Raw genomic sequence first — 19,734 nt, 5'->3', positions numbered from 1 at the left:
TGTGTGGGGGAGACACCAGAAGGCCTCCTTAGATTCTCTTTAGGTGAAGGTCTCCTCAAGTCAAAGGTGGAATAACATCCATGGGTTGCTCAGGAAGCCCTTGAGCTCAGATTTACAGTCCCCCAGGCAGTCCTTTTCAGACTTTCTCCTCTAGGGTTCCTATTTCAGGGACCTCTTACCCTCATAGGAGGGGGTTATAAGCTGAGCAAACACAGACATCACATTTACCAAAGAACACATGGGTTTTGCGCAAACTCGGCCTTGGGTTGCAGACAATATCGACCTCGTGGTTCAGGACTCTCCAGCCAAAGGGAGGAGATGTGGGGGAGGAAGGGCAAAGGTCTAAAAAAGACCCAGTCTCAGAGCAAATGCCACCCTCTCCTCATCCAGGCCTTCCTCTTCTCCCTGTCCCACTCCAGCAGCCCTTGCCTATTCCAGATTCCAGGCAGGATTCCTGGGTGGAGCACTGGGGGCGGGTGAAAGAAAGGCAAGTCAGAGGTCCTGACGGGCAGCTCTGAGCGTGCCTCTGCCTCCCACACTTGCGTGCCCACAGCTGGTCAGTTTACTGGGTGACCAAGTGTCGGTGCCTAAGAAAGAAAAGGCATAAAGTGTGAGATGGATACAATAGCTCAGTCCTGAGGAGACCATGTGAAGAGAGAGCAGAGTAGGCAGACTACAGCATAGGCAGGCAGGTTCTGTGTCATCTGGGGTGCCAGTTAGGGCCCTTGTAGGAGATAGAGGACCATTCAGCTGTCTGGTTTTGCTTCATCAAGAGAACTTAGTGAAGGAATTATTTACAGAGGTATAGGCAGAGTTAAGGGAACCAGTAAGAGATGTTGAGGCCCCAGGGACTAGCAAGATAGAAAGCCTTTAGGACCCCCTAGTGTTGAAACAGTGATAGCAGAATGTGGGCAGAGTTGGGGCCATGGAAGTGGGTAGCCAGGCTACTAGTGTAGGGACACAGAATAGCCACAGTTACAGAGAACCATGGCACCTATGCAGAGAGGGAGCAGGGATAAGAAATGCCCTGACCTCAGCAGGAAGCCAGAGGGCAGGGGAGCTCAGGTGATTGAGCTCAGGCAAGTCAGCCCTTAAGGGCACAGAGAAAGGCAGAGAAGGACAAAAAATGGATGAGGGTACGCAAAGAGACCTTTAGCAGTTCACCTGGACAAGAAAGAAGGAAAGGGGCTCACAACAAAGAGGAGGGTACGTAAGCCTCTATTTTGGGCAGCAGTGATCTAAACTTTGGTGAATCCAAAGAAGGGGCTCTCTGGAGATCCACAAAAATCGGGGAAAGGGGCTGTGTCAACTCATCTTGGAGTGGGGACCATCGAGTGGAAAGGACAGGAAGGCATAGTGGGTTATGGGGTCAATTAAAGGTGAGATAAGGGTGTCTTTGCCTGGGAACCATATGGCCTTGCTCATCGTTGGAGATGGGTCTGAGTTCCTGGAGTCAGGGTTAAGCACGTGAGGCTAGCGGGATGGACCATGCCCTAGGAAAGAGGGTAGTGGTCAGGAAGATGGCACAGTGACTCTTTTTAGATGAAGGTTTCTTCAAGTCAAAGGTGGGGTAATTTCCATAAGATGCTCAGGAAGAGGGAGTCCACATTCTGGACAGAGAATGAGGTCATTCCCTCCTCTCAAGGAAGTGCACTTCTGTGGGGGAGTGTTTTCCCACACCCCCTTGGGCTGCCCATACTACACATAGACTAACTGCACCCGCAGGCCTCTACTACCATGTCAGGTATGTCAGTCTTGACAATGTTGCTGTCCCTGTCATAGTAGAGCAGAGACAGGGGGCGCCGGGCTGTGGGTACACAGCATGAGCTCCCTCCAGTGGTGCCTGCAGCTGTGTTGGCCTTGAGAAGATTGAGCACTGCAGTGTGAAAGGAGGCCGCAATTCCAGGCATGCCGGCTACATGTAGTGGGCACTGCCCTATGCAGAAGTTCATGGCGTAGCCCTCAGGCTGGATGATCCAGTCGTGCCAGCCAATCTCACGAAAGTCCACAAAAAACTCTTGTCGACAGCACATCCTGGACCCTTCTTGGCAGTCGATGCCTCGTCGATGAATCCGGTGTTTGCCCCCAACTCTCACCCGGGCTGCCACAAAAGGCCTATGGGCAGCTCCACCCAGGATGACTGAGCTCTGGGCTACCTGGCCTTCAGGTACCAGCTCCAGGGTCAGGTGCCCCTGGCTATAGGCAGCTTGAGCTTCAGGCCCCAGGAGGAGTTGATGCCAGCCACTGGCATCCACCTCTAGCAGGTACTGAGTAGCCAAGGTGAGGTTGGTATTATGTGGACCCAGCACAAGGACCCTCACTTTCAAGGTCCAAGTGGTATTGGAAGGGAGCTGCACAAAGAACATGAGACTAGCCTGCTGGACCTCCCTGTCACCAGCAGTTCTATCAGAGGAGAAGTGAAAATCAAGACGAGTCTTGTTGATGGTGGAGAGGCCTGTGGACATAAGAAGCGCCAGTCATTGCGGCCTTCTGAGTGTCACTTCTACCAACTATTTCTCTATACTCAGCATTCTTGAGCTGTCTATAGCACTTGGCATTTGCTACAGTTTAAACATTTCCTCCAAATTTCGTGTGCTGGAAACTGGATCCCCAATGCAGTGGTGTTGGGAAGTGGAGCCTAATGGGAGGTGTTTGGGTCATGGGAACACCACCTTCATGAATGGATTAATGCCCTTATCTTGGGAATGGGTTTCTTATAAAAGGATAAGTTTAATTCTCCTCAGCCCCACCCTCTCTTTGCCCTTCTGCCATGGAATAACACAGTGAGAAGCAAGAAGGCCCTCACCAGATGCCAGCCTGTTGATCTTGGACTTCCCAGCCACCATAATGATGAGTTAATACATTTCTGCTCATTATAAATGACCTAGTCTGTGGTATTCTGTTATACCAGCACAAAATGGACTAAGACAGCACTGTTGACAATCCTTTCCTTCCTGAAAATCTTTTCTCTCTTGGCTTCCATGACACAACTCTGTTATAATTCTTCCCTGGTTTTCTTTGCTGGCTTTTCTTTCTCTGACCATCCCTTCAATATCAGAGTTTTCCAAGGTCTGTCTTGGACTTCCATTTCCTTCCAGTTCACATTAAGGTAGCTCTTAATTAGACTCATGGTCAAGCAACACAATTTTTTTTTTTTTTTAGATGGAGTCTCACTCTGTCGCCTAGGCTGGAGTGCAGTCATGTGATCTCAGGCTGGTCTTGAACTCCTGACCTCATAATCGACCCGCCTTGGCCTCTGAAAGTGCTGGGATTACAGGCATGAGCCACCACGCCCAGCCAAGCAACACAATTTTTATGTTGGTGATTCCCAAAACTGTATGCCCAGACCAGACCATTTTGCATATTTGGACTGGACATATAGATTTGGAAATCACCAAGCTTCAAGGCCTAGATTTCTAACTACTTACTTATGTCACATGAATGTCCTGGCAGCACATTTAAAATCAATTGGTCCTAGATCTAGGTGTAGTAGTGCATGCCTGTAATCCCAGCTACTTGGGAGACCGAGGTAGAAGGATTCCATGAGCCGAGGAGTTCAAGACCAGCCTGGGCAACATGGCAAGACCCCATCTTATAAATATATATGTGTGTGTATGTATATATGTATGTGTGTATATGTATATATGTGTGCATACATATATACAAACACAAGCACACACACATATATAATATATATATATATTATATATATATTATATACATATTTTTTTGAGACAGAGTCTCGCTCTGTCGCCCAGGCTAGAGTGCAGTGGCATGATCTCAGCTCACTGCAAGCTCCGCCTCCTGGGTTCACGCCATTTTCCTGCCTCAGCCTCCTGAGTAGCTGGGACTACAGGCACCCTCCACCATGCCCGCCTAATTTTTTGTATTTTTAGTAGAGATGGGGTTTCACTGTGTTAGCCAGGGTGGTCTCGATCTCCTGACCTTGTGATCTGCCTGCCTCGGCCTCCCAAAGTGCTAGGATTACAGGCATGAGCCATCATGCTCGGCCTTTGTTTTTTTTTTTTAGATGGAGTTTTGTTCTTGTTGCCCAGGCTGGAGCGCAATGGTGCAGTCTCAGCTCATTGCAACCTCCACCTCTCGGGTTCAAGCGATTCTCCTGCCTCAGCCTCCCGAGTAGCTGCACCAGCTAATTTTGTATTTTTAGTAGAGACAGGGTTTCTTCATGTTGGTCAGGCTGGTCTCGAACTCCTGACCTCAGGTGATTCGCCCTCCTCAGCCTCCCAAAGTGCTGGGATTACAGGCGTGAGCCATTGCGCCTGGCCAATATGTATATATATATTTTTTAATCAATTTTTCTCAATCTGAAAAATCATTATTTTCCTTCCTATATACCCCCTTTCCATTCTTGGTGGTGCCACTACCCTCCTTATCACCTGTAAAAACTCTATGATCAGCCGGGTGCGGTGGGTGGCTCACGTCTGTAATCCCAGCACTTTGGAAGGCCGAGGCAGTTGGATCACCTGAGGTCAGGAGTTTGAGACAAGCCTGGCCAAGATGGTGAAACCCCATCTCTACTAAAAATACAAAAATTAGCCAAGCATGGTGGTGGGCGCCTGTAATCCCAGCTACTTGGGAGGCTAAGGCAGGAGAATCGCTTGAACCTGGGAGGCAGAGGTTGCAGTGAGCTGAGATCACACCATTGCACTCCATCTTGAGTGACAGAGCAAGGCTCTGCTTAAAAACAAACAAACAAACAAACAAACAAACAACTCTATGATTACTTTCTTCACTCCCCATATACCTTATCTCACCAGAATTGTTCTAATGTCTGCACATTTCTTTATATCCCTATTACTACTGCCCAGTTGCCTCTTATCATCCCTCACCTTCCTTACTGAACATCTTAGTTGGTTTCTATTCTCTCCACTCTACAGAAATTGCACGTGTCAAGATCACCAACACCTTCCACAGCAAATCTATCCATTTATATTCATATGACTTGGCCTTTAAGTAGTGTTTGACACAGTTAACCACTCCCTCCTTCTTATATATTTTCTTCTCCTGGCTTTTATAACACTAGCCACTCTATCTTTTTCTCCTCTATTGACAGCTCCTCTTTGTTGGCCTAACCTTTAAATGTTGGAAGTCAGGCCAGGCGTGGTGGCTTACACCTGTAATCCCAGAACTTTGGGAGACTGAGGTGGATGGATTGCTTGAGTCCAGGAGTTTGAGATCAGTGAGATCAGCCTGGGCAACTTGGCAAAACTCTGTCTCTACAAAAAATACAAAATTACCCAGGTGTGGTAGTGTACACCTGTAGTCCCAGCTACTAGGGAGGGCTAAGGTGGAAGGATTGCTTGACCCTGGGAGATCAAAGCTATAGTGAGACATTAACGTACCACTGCACTCCAGGCTGGGCAACAAAGTGAGACCCTGTCTTAAATCAATCAATGAATTAATTAAGTCCTAAGCTCCCTCCTCTTCTCTATCTATACCCTCTCCCAGAATGATCATCCATTCCATGGCTTTCAATTCCACCTATATGCAGATCACTTCCAAATGTATATCTCTGGTCCTGACCTCTCCCTGAACCCTAGCCTTGCATGTCCAAGTGCCTATCTGATACTTGACTTGGACATCCAATAATATTTCAATCTCTTCTTTTTTGTGATTAAAAAAATTTTTTAGGCTGGGTGTGGTGGCTCACGCCTGTAATCCCAGCACTTTGGGAGGCCAAGGTGGGTGGATCACCTGAGGTCAGGAGTTTAAGACCAGCCTGACCAACATGGCAAAACCCTGTCTCTACTAAAAATACAAAAAATTAGGCCGGATGCGGTGGCTCAGGCCTGTAATCCCAGCACTTTGGGAGGCTGACGCAGGTGGATCAGTTGAGGTCAGGAGTTCGATACCAGCCTGGCCAACATGGTGAAACCCTGTCTCTACTAAAAATACAAAAAATCAGCCGGGATTCCCAGCTACTCGGGAGGCTGAGGCAGGAGAATCGCTTGAACCCAGGAGGCGGAGGTTACAGTGAGCTGACATTGCGCCGCTGCACTCCACCCTGGGCAACACAGCGAGACTCTGTCTTAAAAAAAAAAAAAAAAACCCCACCAAAAATTAGCCAGTCATGGTGCAGGCATCTATAATCCCAGCTACTTGGAAGGCTGAGGCAGGAGAATCGCTTGAACCTGGGAGGCGGAAGTTGCAGTGAGATGAGATCGTGCCATTGCACTCTAGCCTGGATGACAGAGCGAGATTCTGTCTCCAAAAAAAAAAAAAAATTTACTTGGAGTTGGGGGCGATTCTCACTATGCTACCCAGGTTGGTCTTGAACTCCTGGCCTTAAGTGATCCTCTCACCTCAGCCTGAGATCACAGGCATGAGTCAATGGGCCCAACCTCAATCCTGTACAAGGAAGTCTAAATGTATCCCTCCAACCCAAACCTGTCCCTTCTCCAAACTTCTCCTCTGTAAATGCATTGCTTAAGGCAAAATCTTGATTGTGTTTATCCCCTACTTTGAAATTATCTGAAAGTTTTCTCAACTCTACTTCTAATTCATAATACAATTTCACTTCTCCCCACCTCCTCTACTACACATTAGTCCAACTCACAACCATCTTTTTCTTTAACTATAGCTTTCATTCACTCAAGTGATTCACTCTTGCCCTCCAAACCGTTCTCCAAATATCAGTCAGTGATCTTCTTATAAATCTGATTAGTTTTATCTTCTCAGCTTAAAACACTTCGAAGTCTTCCCCTTGCTCTTTGGATAAAATCTAAACTCCTCGAAATAGAAAACTTGTTTGACACTTAACTACTACATTCTGCCTATACGGGCCTTTTTCTGTTCCTCAGATTCACCAAACATAAAGCCATCTCACAGCCTTTACACTTGCTAGTCCCTTTCCCTGGAACGTCTTTCCAAGATCTTTGAATGACTGATTTCTTTTTGGCATTCAGTTCAGATGTCTCCTCCTCAGAAAGGCTTCAGGCTTCCTTCCTAATCTATCTAAAGCAGCCTTCAGCCAGGCGTGGTGGCACGTGCCTGTAATCATAGCACTATGGGAGGTCAAGGTGGGAGGACTGCTTGAGGCCAGGAGTTTGAGACCAACTGGGCAACATAGTGAGATCCTGTCTCTACAATAAGTAAAAAAATATATAAATAAATAAATAATAGCTGGGCATGGAGCAACACACCTGTAATCCCAGCTACTTGGGAGAATCACTTGAACCCAGGAGGTCAAAACTGCAGTGAGCCAAGATCATGCCACTGCATTCTAGCCTGGGCAACAGAGCGAGACTGTCTCAAAAATAAAATAAAATGAGGCCGGGCGCGGTGGCTCAAGCCTGTAATCCCAGCACTTTGGGAGGCCGAGACGGGCGGATCACGAGGTCAGGAGATCGAGACCATCCTGGCTAACACGGTGAAACCCCGTCTCTACTAAAAAATACAAAAAAAAAAAACTAGCCGGGCGAGGTGGCGGGCGCCTGTAGTCCCAGCTACTCGGGAGGCTGAGGCAGGAGAATGGCGTGAACCCGGGAGGCGGAGCTTGCAGTGAGCTGAGATCCGGCCACTGCACTCCAGCCTGGGCGACAGAGCGAGACTCCGTCTCAAAAAAAAAAAAAAAAAAAAATAAATAAATAAATAAATAAATAAAATAAAATAAAATAAAACGTAATAAAATAAAATGAAAGTAGCCTTCAATTCTACCTCCATCTCTCTAATACATCATCCTGCTTAATTGTTTGCATAGCCATTATCATGCTCTGTAATCAGTGTGGTTCTTTTTTTTTCTGAGACAGAGTCTTGCTCTGTCACCCAAGCTAGATTGCAGTGGCGCGATCTTGGCTCACTGCAACCTCCACCTCCTCGGTTCAAGCAATTCTCCTGCCTCAGCCTCCCGAGTAGCTGTGATTACAGGCATGCACCACCACGCCCTGCTAATTTTTGTACTTTTAGTAAAGACGGGATTTTGCCATGTTGGCCAGGCCGCTCCCGAACTCCTGACCTTGTGATCCTTCTGCCTTGGCCTCCCAAAGTGCTGGGATTACAGGCATGAGCCACCAAGCCCGGTCCAGTGTGGTTCTTCGTGCATTTGTTTACTAAGAATTTCTCCTACCCCTCCTTCTTCCCTGCAGCTAGAATGTAAGCTCCATGAAAACAGCAGTTGTGCCTGTATGGTTCACCATTGTATCCCTAGTACTTGGTATTTAGTAAGCACTCAATAAACACTTGTTGAGACCAGGTGTGGTGGGCTCACACCTGTAATCCCTGCACTTTGGGAGGCCGACATGGGTGGATCACTTGAGGTCATGAGGTCATGAATTTGAGATCAGCCTGGCCAACATGGTGAAACTCCGTTTCTACTAAACATACAAAAATTAGCTGAGTGTGATGGCATGCACCTGAAGTCCCAGCTACTCAGGAGGCTGAGGCAGGAGAATTGCTTGAACTCGGGAGGCAAAGGTTGCAGTGAGCAGAGATCACACCACTGCACTCCAGCCTGGGTGACAGAGCCAGACTCCATCTCAAAAACAAACAAACAAACAAACAAACAGAATACTTGTTGAATGGTCTTTCATTTCTTTAATTCTTTTATGTTAACATCAGAATTCTTTTCTCAAAACACGGATGGATCATAAAATTCATGGTCTCAAAAACCTTATTAGTTAATAAAGTCCTAACTCTTTTAGGACGCAGTTAAATACCCATTGTAATTTGGCCTTAGCTACTTTTTTTTTTTTAAGTAAAAAATGCTTTATGAGGCCAGGTGTGGTGGCTCATGCCTGTAATCCCAGCACTTTGGGAGGCCGAGGCAGGCAGATCACCTGAGGTCGGGAGTTCCAGATAAGCCTGACTAACGTGGAGAAACCCCATCTCTACTAAAAATACAAAATTGACTGGGTGTGGTGGCACGTGCCTGTAATCCCAGCTACTCGGGAGGCTGAGGCAGGAGAATTGCTTGAACCCGGAGGCGGAGGCTGCAGTGAACTGAGATCGCGCCATTGCACTCCACCCTGGACAAGAGTGAAACTCTGTCTCAAAAAAAGAAAAAAAAAATTAGCTGGGCATGGTGGCATGCCCCTGTAGTCCCAGCTACTCGGTAGGCTGAGGCAGGAGAATCACTTGAACCAGGGTGGCGGAGGTTGCAGTGAGCCAAGGTCGCGCCACTGCACTCCAGCATGGCAACAGAGCAAGACTCTGTCTCAAAAAAAAAAACAAGGGCCGGGCGCGGTGGCTCAAGCCTGTAATCCCAGCACTTTGGGAGGCCGAGACGGGCGGATCACGAGGTCAGGAGATCGAGACCATCCTGGCTAACACGGTGAAACCCCGTCTCTACTAAAAAATACAAAAACTAGCCGGGCGAGGTGGCGGGCGCCTGTAGTCCCAGCTACTCGGGAGGCTGAGGCAGGAGAATGGCGGGAACCCGGGAGGCGGAGCTTGCAGTGAGCCGAGATCGCGCCACTGCACTCCAGCCTGGGCGACAGAGCAAGACTCCGTCTCAAAAAAAAAAAAAAAAAAAAAAAACACACACACACACACACACAAAACAAAAACAGTGCTTTATTATGGGAAGTCAACTGATACTCTCATGGGCTCAAAAGGCAGGATATGAAGTTCAACTAGGCTTCATGTAAATTAGAAAGTCAGGAATAAGGTTCTTTTTATTTTTTGAGATGGAGTATCACTCTTGTCGCCTGGGCTGGAGTGCAGTGGCGCAATCTTGGCTCACTGCAACCTCCGCCTCCCAGGTTCAAGCGATTCTCCTGCCTCAGCCTCCCAAGTAGCTGGGATTAGAGGCACCTGCCAATACGCCCAGCTAATTTTTTGTATCTTTAGTAGAGACAGGGTTTCCCCATGTTGGCCAGGCTGGTCTTGAACTCCTGACCTTAGGTGATCCGCCCGTCTCAGCTTCCCAAAGTACTGGAATTACAGGTGTGAGCCACCATGCCCAGCAGGAATAATGCTGTTCTTGACAGCTCTCAGAGCCAACAAGATCTCTCTCATCTCTCTCTCTCTCTCTCGATAAGTCAATTCCACTCTCCTCTCTCTGTGGGTCTACTACTTCTACCTCCTTGTCAGCTTCCTCAGGTACCAAAATTGTGGCCCAGGTCCCAAGTCTACAGGACCTTTTGCTCAGCTCCTCCTAAGTGAGCAGATCTTCCAGTGTCCCAATTCCAAAATCCTAATAGAGTCTGACTGGCCCAACGAATCTTTTTCTTGCTAGGTCACAAAGCACCCTGCAGTTAGTACCTTTTAAGTCACTCCAGTTATGGCAGGCAAACACAAGACCAACAGGGGCTGTAGTAGACTATTACATGGTTGGCCCCAACGGTCAACACCTCCCAATATTCACGGCTTTGTGCAGTCCCTTTCCATATTAATTCTGGGCTTAGTCATGTGACATGATTTGGGCACTGAAACATTAGCAAGCATGGTGTTTATTGAGCACTTACATATTGAGGCATTCCACTCTTGGAAGCCAGCTACAGTGATTTAAAGGAAGGTGAGCTAGACTACTAAATTATGAGAAGTCATGTGGAGAGAGACTTTGGAGGATTAGAGACCATCTCACAGGTTCCAGTCCCATCCGAGTCCCCAGCTGAATGCAGTTGCATGGGAGACCTTAGCTACACCACATGGAGCAGAAGAACTGTCCAGATAAGCACAGTCAAGCCACAGAATCATGCGAGTGGCCGGGGGCAGTGGCTCATGCTTGTAATCCCAGGGTTATAAGCTTTGGGAGGCTGAGGTGGGTGGATCACTTGAAGTCAGTAGTTCAAGTCCAGCCTGTCCAACATGGTGAAACCCTGTCTCTACCAAAAATACAAAAAGAGCCAGGCATGGTGGTGGGCACCAATAATCCCAACTACTCGGGAGGCTGAGGGAAGAGAATCTCTTGAACCCTGGAGACGGAGGTTGCAGTGACCCAAGATTGCGCCACTGCACTCCAGCCTGGGCAACAGAGTGAGACTCCATCTCAAAAAAAAAAAAAGAATCATGAGAAATAATGGATATGTTGTTTTAAGCCTCTATGTTTTGGTTTTTGAGACGGAGTTTCACTCTTATTGCCCAGGCTGGAGTGCAATGGCACGAACTTGGCTCACTGCAACCTCTACCTCCCGGGTTCAAGTGATTCTCCTGCCTGAGGCTCCCGAGTAGCTAGGATTACAGACATGCACCACCACACCTGGCTAATTTTTTGTATTTTTAGTAGAGATGGGTTTCTCCATGTTGGTCAGGCTGATTTTGAACTCCTGACCTCAGGTGATCCACCCGCCTTGGCCTCCCAAAGTGCTAGAATTACAGGTGTGAGCCACCGCGCCCTGCACATCCAGCTATTTTTGTATTTTTAGTAGAGATGGGGTTCTTCCATGTTGGTCAGGCTGGTCTCGAACTCCTGACCTCAAGTGATCTGCCTGCCTCAGCCTCCCAAAGTGCTGGCATTAGAGGCATGAGCCACAGCACCCGGCTTTTTTTTTTTTATTTTTTTAATAAGAAACATCTTGCTATGTTGACCAGGCTGGTCTCAAACTCCTGCCCTCAAGTGATCCTCCCACCCTGGCCTCCCAAAGTGCCAGGATTACAGGCATGAGCCACTGTGCTTGGTCAGTTGCACTGGCTTCGGGAATGAGTGGCAGGGAGAAGTTAGAAGGATAGGGAAGAAACTGTTAGTAAAGGAAGAACAGTGAGGAAATTGCTATTGGAAGCTGAAAAAAGGGGAACTTGTATTGTGTATTGGCTCTCACCTGTGGTAACTTAGAAGCCAGGAAAGCTATCTAACAAAGTTGTGAATTTAGCTAATGGTATTTCCAGGCAGAATGCTGAAAATGCCAACTGGTATATTTTAGTTGCCTAAGATAAGGCATTTCGGGAGAGTGATGAACTAAAAAAAGAACCACGGCTGGGTGTGGTGGCTAACACCTGTAATCCCGGCACTTTGGGAGGCCGAGGTAGGCAGATCACAAAGTCAAGAGATTGAGACCATCCTGGCTAACACGGTGAAAACCCATTTCTACTAAAAATACAAAAATTAGCTGGGTGTGGTGGTGTGCATCTGTAGTCCCAGTTACTCGGGAGGCTGAGGCAGGAGAATCTCTTGAACCCGGGAGGCAGACGTTGCAGTGAACCGAGACTGCACCACTGCACTCCAGCCTGGCGACAGAGCAAGACTCCGTCTCAAAAAAAAAAAAAAAAAAAAAAAAAAAAGGCACTGTTCAATTTTCTTTTCTTTTCTTTTTTTTTTTTTTTGAGACGGAGTCTTGCTTTGTGGCCCAGGCTGGAGTGCAGTGGCCGGATCTCAGCTCACTGCAAGCTCCGCCTCCTGGGTTTATGCCATTCTCCTGCCTCAGCCTCCCGAGTAGCTGGGACTACAGGCGCCCGCCACCTCGCCCGGCTAGTTTTTTGTATTTTTTAGTAGAGACGGGGTTTCACCATGTTAGCCAGGATGGTCTCGATCTCCCGACCTCGTGATCCGCCCGTCTCGGCCTCCCAAAGTGCTGGGATTACAGGCTTGAGCCACCGCGCCCGGCCTCAATTTTCAAACAGAATTTAGAGAAAATATTTCTAAAAGCACTTGCTAAATTAAAAAATAAAACCCCGGCCGGGCGCGGTGGCTCAAGCCTGTAATCCCAGCACTTTGGGAGGCCAAGACGGGCGGATCACGAGGTCAGGAGATCGAGACCATCCTGGCTAACACGGTGAAACCCCGTCTCTACTAAAAAATACAAAAAACTAGCCGGGCGAGGTGGCGGGCAACTGTAGTCCCAGCTACTCGGGAGGCTGAGGCAGGAGAATGGCATAAACCCAGGAGGCGGAGCTTGCAGTGAGCTGAGATCCGGCCACTGCACTCCAGCCTGGGCCACAAAGCGAGACTCCGTCTCAAAAAATAAAAATAAAAATAAAAAAAATAAAACCCCTTACTCTGTGTTGCTAATTTTTCAGAAAAAAAAAACAAAACGAAACCTTTTTCTTCATGTTGTACATGTAGAGGAAAGAAAAGAAACATAACAACAAAAATTCTTTTTCATTCTTCCTCTCTGACAAAAGGTTCTTAAAGTAAGAAATTACCTCAGAGCAAAAATCAAATCCAGGGTATTTCCAGTAATACAGGGACTCAGAGTGAAGATCAAAACAAATAAAGGGTCAGCTATAAAATCTTTTGTTAGCTGGTCATGGGAACACATGCCTGTAGCCCCAGCTACTCAGAGGGCTGAAGCAAGAGGATCCCTTGAGGCCAGGAGTTTGAGGCTATAATGCAATATTATTGAGGCTGCTAATAGTATAGCCACTATACTCCAGCCTAGGCAACATAGTGAGACCATCTCTAAAACACAAACCAAAAAAACTTTTTGTTTGTTAAGATCTAACATCTTTCTGAGATTTAAAATTTAAGACAATGTTCTGTTAACCCTTACAACTAGACAAATGCACTTCTAAACATCTTAAAGGTGTTATCCCATGACACAGACTTGTAGCCTAAATAAGGGTCTGTCTTGATAGAATGTGGTGCCTTCTGTGTAATTGAGTAGACTACAATTTATTATTTACAGGGTCCACAGAGTTTAAAAGAGAAGTTTAATACTGAAAGCAGCACCAGTTTGGACTAAAAGGGACAATTCAAAATAAAAAGAGGTCTTTGGGCCCCCAACTCTGGGCAGAAAGTAGGCTGAGAAAAGTACTCAGCCGCAAACATAGATCATTTCCTATTTAAAAGGAAAGACATCTCAGCAGGTAGAGTGCCAAGGGCTGAGAGGGTGAATTTGGAAGTCCAGGAGAGCAGTAGTGCACAATTGGAAATACCAGGGAGCAGAACCAGGCCCTAACTAACCAAGGGAATTCTGGATTTGGAGTGGACCTGATATTTGCCTGGCTGAATATAAGAAGCTTTACAGATCAGTGACTCCTCTGTGTCTCCTATTCTCCCACATCCCATTTTGAACAGGAGTATCTATTATGTTTATCCTGTCCCTGTCTCAGCATTGTATGTTAAGTGCGTGGGAGGTGGAGAACTTGTATTTTTAGGACACAGAGAGTGGTATGCTGGTAAATGTTTAATAACTGGTTTCCAGGGAAAAAAATCAAAAGCCCTGATTCGTAGTCTTTGTCAATTTCTTTTGTATAAATTCTCCCACCATGACTGATTTCAAGCTGCTAATGTGACATCACTGAATCCTAAGTTGGGAGATGTTCACAATCAGCTTTCATAAGTCAGAATAAGCCAGGCGCTAGGACATCACTGAAGGCCCCTGCACCTGAAGAAATGTACCAGAGGAGCCTCACCTATATTTGCACCTAATTCAGGTGATGAGATGCTGGACTTCAAGCTTGATCCTGATGCCATAAAGGGATGAAAGTTTGTGTTTTTTTTTTTTTTTGTTTGTTTGTTTGTTTTGTTTTGTTTTTGAGACAGAGTCTTGCTCTGTCGCCCAGGCTGGAGTGCAGTGGCTGGATCTCAGCTCACTGCAAGCTCCGCCTCCCGGGTTTATGCCACTCTCCTGCCTCAGCCTCCCGAGTAGCTGGGACTACAGGCGCCCGCCACCTCGACCGACTAGTTTTTTTAATGTATTTTTAGTAGAGACAGGGTTTCACCATGTTCGCCAGGATGGTCTCGATCTCCTGACCTTGTGATCCGCCCGTCTCGGCCTCCCAAAGTGCTGGGATTACAGGCTTGAGCCACCGCGCCTGGCCAAGGGATGAAAGTTTGATGGGGGTGGCTGGGAGAGGATGATTGTATTTTGCTTGTGGGAGAGATATAAATTGTTAGGGGTCAGAGGGCACACTTCAGGAGACTGCCAGATTGGTAGTCCCCAATAAACAGTACCTCATGGCTTTCACGCCTTCATCTAGTTCTGTCTCACAGTGATTGATTCTAGGCTTGGCTACAATGACTTGCTTTGTCAATGGGATATTAGTAAGCAAGGTGTATGCAGAAGCTTGAGAATAATTTACACATTGAAATTATCCTCTTGGAATCTAGCCACCATTCTCTAAAGAAACTTGGGATAGACCATTGAATGCTAAGAGGCTTCATGGAGAGAGGCTGTTATGTTCTCTCAAAATTCATATGTTGAAATCCTAACCCCCATGTGATGGTATTAGGAAGCGGAGCCTTTGGGAGGTGATTAAGTAATGAGGGTGGAGCCCTCATTAATAGGATTAGTGTCTTTATAAAAGATTTCTAGAGAGCTGCCTTGCCCCTTTCCTCCATGGAAGGTTATCAAGAGAAGAGGACGCTCACCATAATCCCCTCATTGGCAGGCGCTAAATCTACTCTCTAGTTCCTGCTCCCTCCCACTTTAACATTCAAAGTACTTTACCTGTATTAGCCCTTTAATTCTGTCAACTATCCCATTTAACAAATGAGAGAACTATTAACCACTAGGTCAAACAGCTAATAAATGGCTGAGCAAGAATCTGAGCCCAGGCTATCTAGCTCCGGTTCAAAGCTGGGTCTTGAAACAGGCGGGGGCTGGTGCAGTACCTGTAATCCTAGCACTTTGGGGGGCCAAGGTGAGCAGATCACTTGGGGTCAGGAGTTCCAGAGCAGCCTGGCCAACATGGTGAAACCCCGTCTCTACTAAAAACACAAAAATTAGCCTGGTTTAGTGGCGTTCGCCTGTAGTCCCAGATACTCGGGAGGCTGAGGCAGGAGAATGGCTTGAACCTGGGAGGTGGGGGTTGCAGTGATCTGAGATTATGCCACTGCACTCCAGCCTGGGCAACAGAATGAGACTCCATTTCAAAAAAACCACAAAAAAACAAGAGGGAATGAGGGGCCAGAAATGGGAGGGGTCTTCAGACCTAAGAAAGAGCTTGCAAAGGGCTCAGTTTGCATTTTCTTTCTTTCTCCCTTTCTTTTTTGAAAGGGAGTCTCGTTTTTTTTTGTTTTTTTTTTTTTTGAGACGGAGTCTCGCTCTGTCGCCGGGGCTGGAGCGCAGTGGCCGGATCTCAGCTCACTGCAAGCTCCGCCTCCCGGGTTTACGCCATTCTCCTGCCTCAGCCTCCTGTGTAGCTGGGACTACAGGCGCCCGCCACCTCACCCGGCTAGTTTTTTGTATTTTTTTAGTAGAGACGGGGTTTCACCGTGTTCGCCAGGATGGTCTCGATCTCCTGACCTCGTGATCCGCCCGTCTCGGCCTCCCAAAGTGCTGGGATTACAGGCTTGAGCCACCGCGCCCGGCCTGAGTCTCGTTTTAATTAAATTAATTAATTTAATATTTAATTAATTAAAATTAATTTATTTAATATTTAATTAACTAAAATTAATTTATTTAATATTTAATTAATTAAAATTAATTGATTTTTAATTAATTAATTTTAGAGATGGGGGTCTCTGTTGCCCAGGCTAGAGGGTAGTGATGCAAACATAGCTCAGTGCAGTCTCAAACTCCTGGGCTCAATGATCCTCCATCTCAGCCTCCCAAACAGCTGGGACTGCAGGTGCACTCCACTGCACCCAGCTAATTTTTAGGCCGGGGGCAGTGGCTCGTGTCTGTAATCCTAGCATTTTGTGAGGCCGAGGCGAGTGGATTGCTTGAGCCCAAAAGTTCAAGACCAACCTGGGCAACGTGATGAAATCCTGTCTCTATAAAAAAATATACGCTGGGCATGGTGGCTCATGCCTGTAATCCCAGCACTTTGGGAGGGCGAGGCAGGCTGATCACGAAGTCAAGAGATCGAGATCATCCTGGCTAACACGGTGAAACCCTGTCTCTACTAAAAAATACATAGAAAGTAGCCAGGCATGGTGGCAGGCGCCTGTAGTCCCAGATACTCGGGAGGCTGAGGCGGAGAATGGTATGAACCCGGGAGGTGGAGCTTGCAGTGAGCCAAGATGGTGCCACTGCACTCCAGCCTGGGTGACAAAGCGAGACTCCATCTCAAAAAATAAAATAAAATAAAAGTAGCCAGACATGATGGCACATACCTGTAGTCCCAGCTACTTGGGAGGCTGAGGTGGGAGGATCACTTGAACCTGGGAGGTTGAGGCTACAGTGAGCTGTGATCATAACCACTGCATTCCAGCCTGGGTGACAGAGTAAGACTCTGTCTCAAAAAAAAAAAAGAAAAAAAAAGTTTTTTAAAAAGAGACACGGGCCGGGCACGGTGGCTTACGCCTGTAATCCAGCACTTTGGGAGGCCGAGGCGTGTGGATCACAAGGTCAGGAGATCGAGACCATCCTGGCTAACACAGTGAAACCCCGTCTCTACTAAAAATACAAAAAATTAGCTGGCCGTGGTGGCGGGCGTCTGTAGTCCCAGCTACTCGAGAGGCTGGGGCAGTAGAATGGCGCGTGAACCTGGGAGGCGGAGCTTGCAGTGAGCCCAGATCGTGCCACTGCACTCCAGCCTGGGCGACAGAGCGAGACTCCGTCCCCAAAATAAAAAAGAGAGACACGGTCGCTGGGCACGGTGGCTCACTCCTGTAATCCCAGCACTTTGGGAGGCTGAGGCAGGAGGATCACGAGGTCAGGAGTTTGAGATCAGTGATCAGTTTGGCCAACACGGTGAAACCCAGTCTCCACTAAAAATATAAAAATTAGCCGAGTGTGGTGGTGGGCACCTGTAATCCCAGCTACTCGAGAGGCTGGGGCAGGAGAATTGCTTGAACCCAGGAGGTGGAGGTTGCAGTGAGCCGAGATCGCACCACTGCACTCCAGCCTGGGTAACAGAGCAAGATTCTGTCTTGGGGAAAAAAAAAAAAAAAAAAAAGACAGGGTCTTGCTATGTTGCTCAGGCTGGTCTGGAACTCCTGGCTTTAAGTGATCCTCCTGCCTTCTGAATAGCTGGGATTACAGGCACGAGCCACTGTGCCCAGCCCCTTTATCCATTTTTCTGAGCCCCATTTTGACCCTGTTCTCTGATATGGTGACCTGAGGTCTAATGGGAACATGACATATAGTGAGGTATTGTAGTCCTGGTGTTTTATTTTTTCTTCTTTTACTCAAATGAGGCATCTGGAGGAGAGGGGAAGGGAGGGGCTAGATCCTGGGGCCAAAGAAAAGAGAGACTGCTCACCTCCCAGTCGCTGTGTGCAGGCCCAGGAAGTGGATGGGCTCACACCACAGCCTGTGGGTTTGTGGGGCCTGCAGAAAGAGGAGGCAGAGGAGATGACGACAGGCAGTCTCAAAAGAAGTGAAATTTACCAGCTTTCCAGCTGCCTACTGGTCAGGTCTGAGCTACCACAGTGAGCCCCAGGGGGACGTGGGGATACCTGGGATAAGGAGATTACAGCCCATGGGGAGCAGGGGTTGGATGGTTTTTGGGGAAGGAGTCAGAGGTAAGGCTGGTGAGGAAACTTTTCCTTTCCTTGAGAGGTCAAGTTCTGGGGAAAAGCTACAGACCAGGAACCCACCTGTCTCGGCAAAGCTGATGATTTCACATTCCTGTTCCCTGTTGTCCTCCGGAAGTGCCCCCTGTGGGACCCCATGGAGGCGCTGCAGTGCAGTCCTCAAAGCAGCTCTGGACACAGGGCGGTTCAGTGTTGGGCGCTGGCTGAGGTGCAGCTTGTCCAAGATGCTTCTCTTGGCCAGATGAAGAAGCAGCTCCCGCTGGCTTTCCAGTTCCAAGGTGGGCCCTCCACATGCTGGACACTGACGACCAGCTCTGGGAGTAGCCACTGTGGTTGGAGCCAGGAGGAAAAAGGCCAGAAGCAATGAGGAGGTCATTGCTGGGGGTGGCCCTTCTTGAGCAACACAGACTCAGGGCTCAGGGTCTCAACAGCTGTGGTCTCAACTCTGTCCTGGCTGCCAGAGGCCCTGGAAGAAGTGTGTGTCCAGCTGGCATGGCTCCTTGTTGCAGGGGACAGAGCAGCAGCCAAACATCTGACTTGAAAATGAAGCCAGTTACAGGTAGAACTTGGCAGAATCTGCCAACGCATAGTCAGTGAAAGTACAGAGTGGGGGACGTGAGGAGAGGTTGGTTTGTTTAGGGAAAGACATGTCCCTGGGCCAATGTTGGGAGACAGTTGTTATCCATGTGAGCTGCCAAGCCTGGGGACAAAGGTGAGAGATTAAATTTCTCCTCAGATCACTACCCATGCTGGGAATCCTGGGGATGGGGGAAAGGCACAGATCACGGGTTTTGGGAAAGAATGTTAAAGGGAGACTCTCAAAGAAGAACGGGTCATTGGCAAGGCACTTTAGCTCACTGTCATGCATGAACAATTGAGAGTTGCATTCTTTTTTGCCTGGTGTTTCTCAAAGCCCATTCCCATCCCTCCATCCTCCCTCCCTGGGGTTCTCAATCTAGCCTTATTTGTTAGCCTTGGTTGAGTTTTGCCCAAGAGGTCTCAAAACCATGAAGTCTGAAGGGTAAGGGAAGGGAGGCACAGTGTTCTAGCCATGTCTTTGATGCTCTCAGAGGGAACTCTTAAGGTAGGCAAAGGCCTTCAGTTCCAAATTTGCTCACCCTTTGGGGTTTTTATCTGTCTTGGAAAAGAAGTTTTGAGATTTTTTTTTTTTTTTTTTTTTTTTTTTGAGACGGAGTCTCACTCTAGCGCCCAGGGTGGAGTGCAGTGGCATAATTTTGGCTCACTGCAACCTCCGCCTCCTGGGTTCAAGCAGTTCTCCTGCCTCAGGCTCCTGAGTAGCTGGGATTACAGGTGTGCGCCACCACTCCCAGTTAATTTTTGTATTTTTAGTAAAGACGGGGTTTCACCATGTTGGTCAGGGTGGTCTCGAACTTCTGACCTCGTGATCCACCTGCCTCGGCCTCCCAAAGTGCTGGGATTACAGGCATGAGCCACCATGCCCGGCCAGGAGT

The 19,734-nt window shown here is 47.8% G+C and overlaps 1 protein-coding gene across 3 annotated transcripts; it reads right to left on the bottom strand.

Moving 5' to 3' along the window:
- Positions 1–1,533: 1,533 nt before the first annotated feature.
- INHBC (inhibin subunit beta C) lies at positions 1,534–18,741 on the bottom strand. 3 transcript variants are annotated; one of them, XM_074007288.1, is made up of 3 exons: positions 18,326–18,741; positions 17,989–18,056; positions 1,534–2,455 (listed from the first exon to the last, which is right to left on the bottom strand). In XM_074007288.1, exon 3 carries the CDS (start codon positions 2,364–2,366, stop codon positions 1,710–1,712), a length of 657 nt encoding a protein of 218 aa, XP_073863389.1. In that variant the 5' UTR covers positions 2,367–2,455; positions 17,989–18,056; positions 18,326–18,741; the 3' UTR covers positions 1,534–1,709. The 3 variants fall into 3 exon arrangements, with proteins under 3 accessions (XP_073863389.1, XP_065380559.1, XP_015286581.3); XM_065524487.2 differs by lacking the exon at positions 17,989–18,056 and adding an exon at positions 15,452–15,547; XM_015431095.4 differs by lacking the exon at positions 17,989–18,056.
- Between the last annotated feature and the right edge of the window lie 993 nt (positions 18,742–19,734).

The sequence above is a fragment of the Macaca fascicularis genome, chromosome 11 (assembly GCF_037993035.2).
Source record: "Macaca fascicularis isolate 582-1 chromosome 11, T2T-MFA8v1.1".
NCBI lineage: Eukaryota > Metazoa > Chordata > Mammalia > Primates > Cercopithecidae > Macaca > Macaca fascicularis.
Note: the sequence above shows the minus strand (reverse complement) of the source record. Positions and strands in the feature narration are given on the sequence as shown.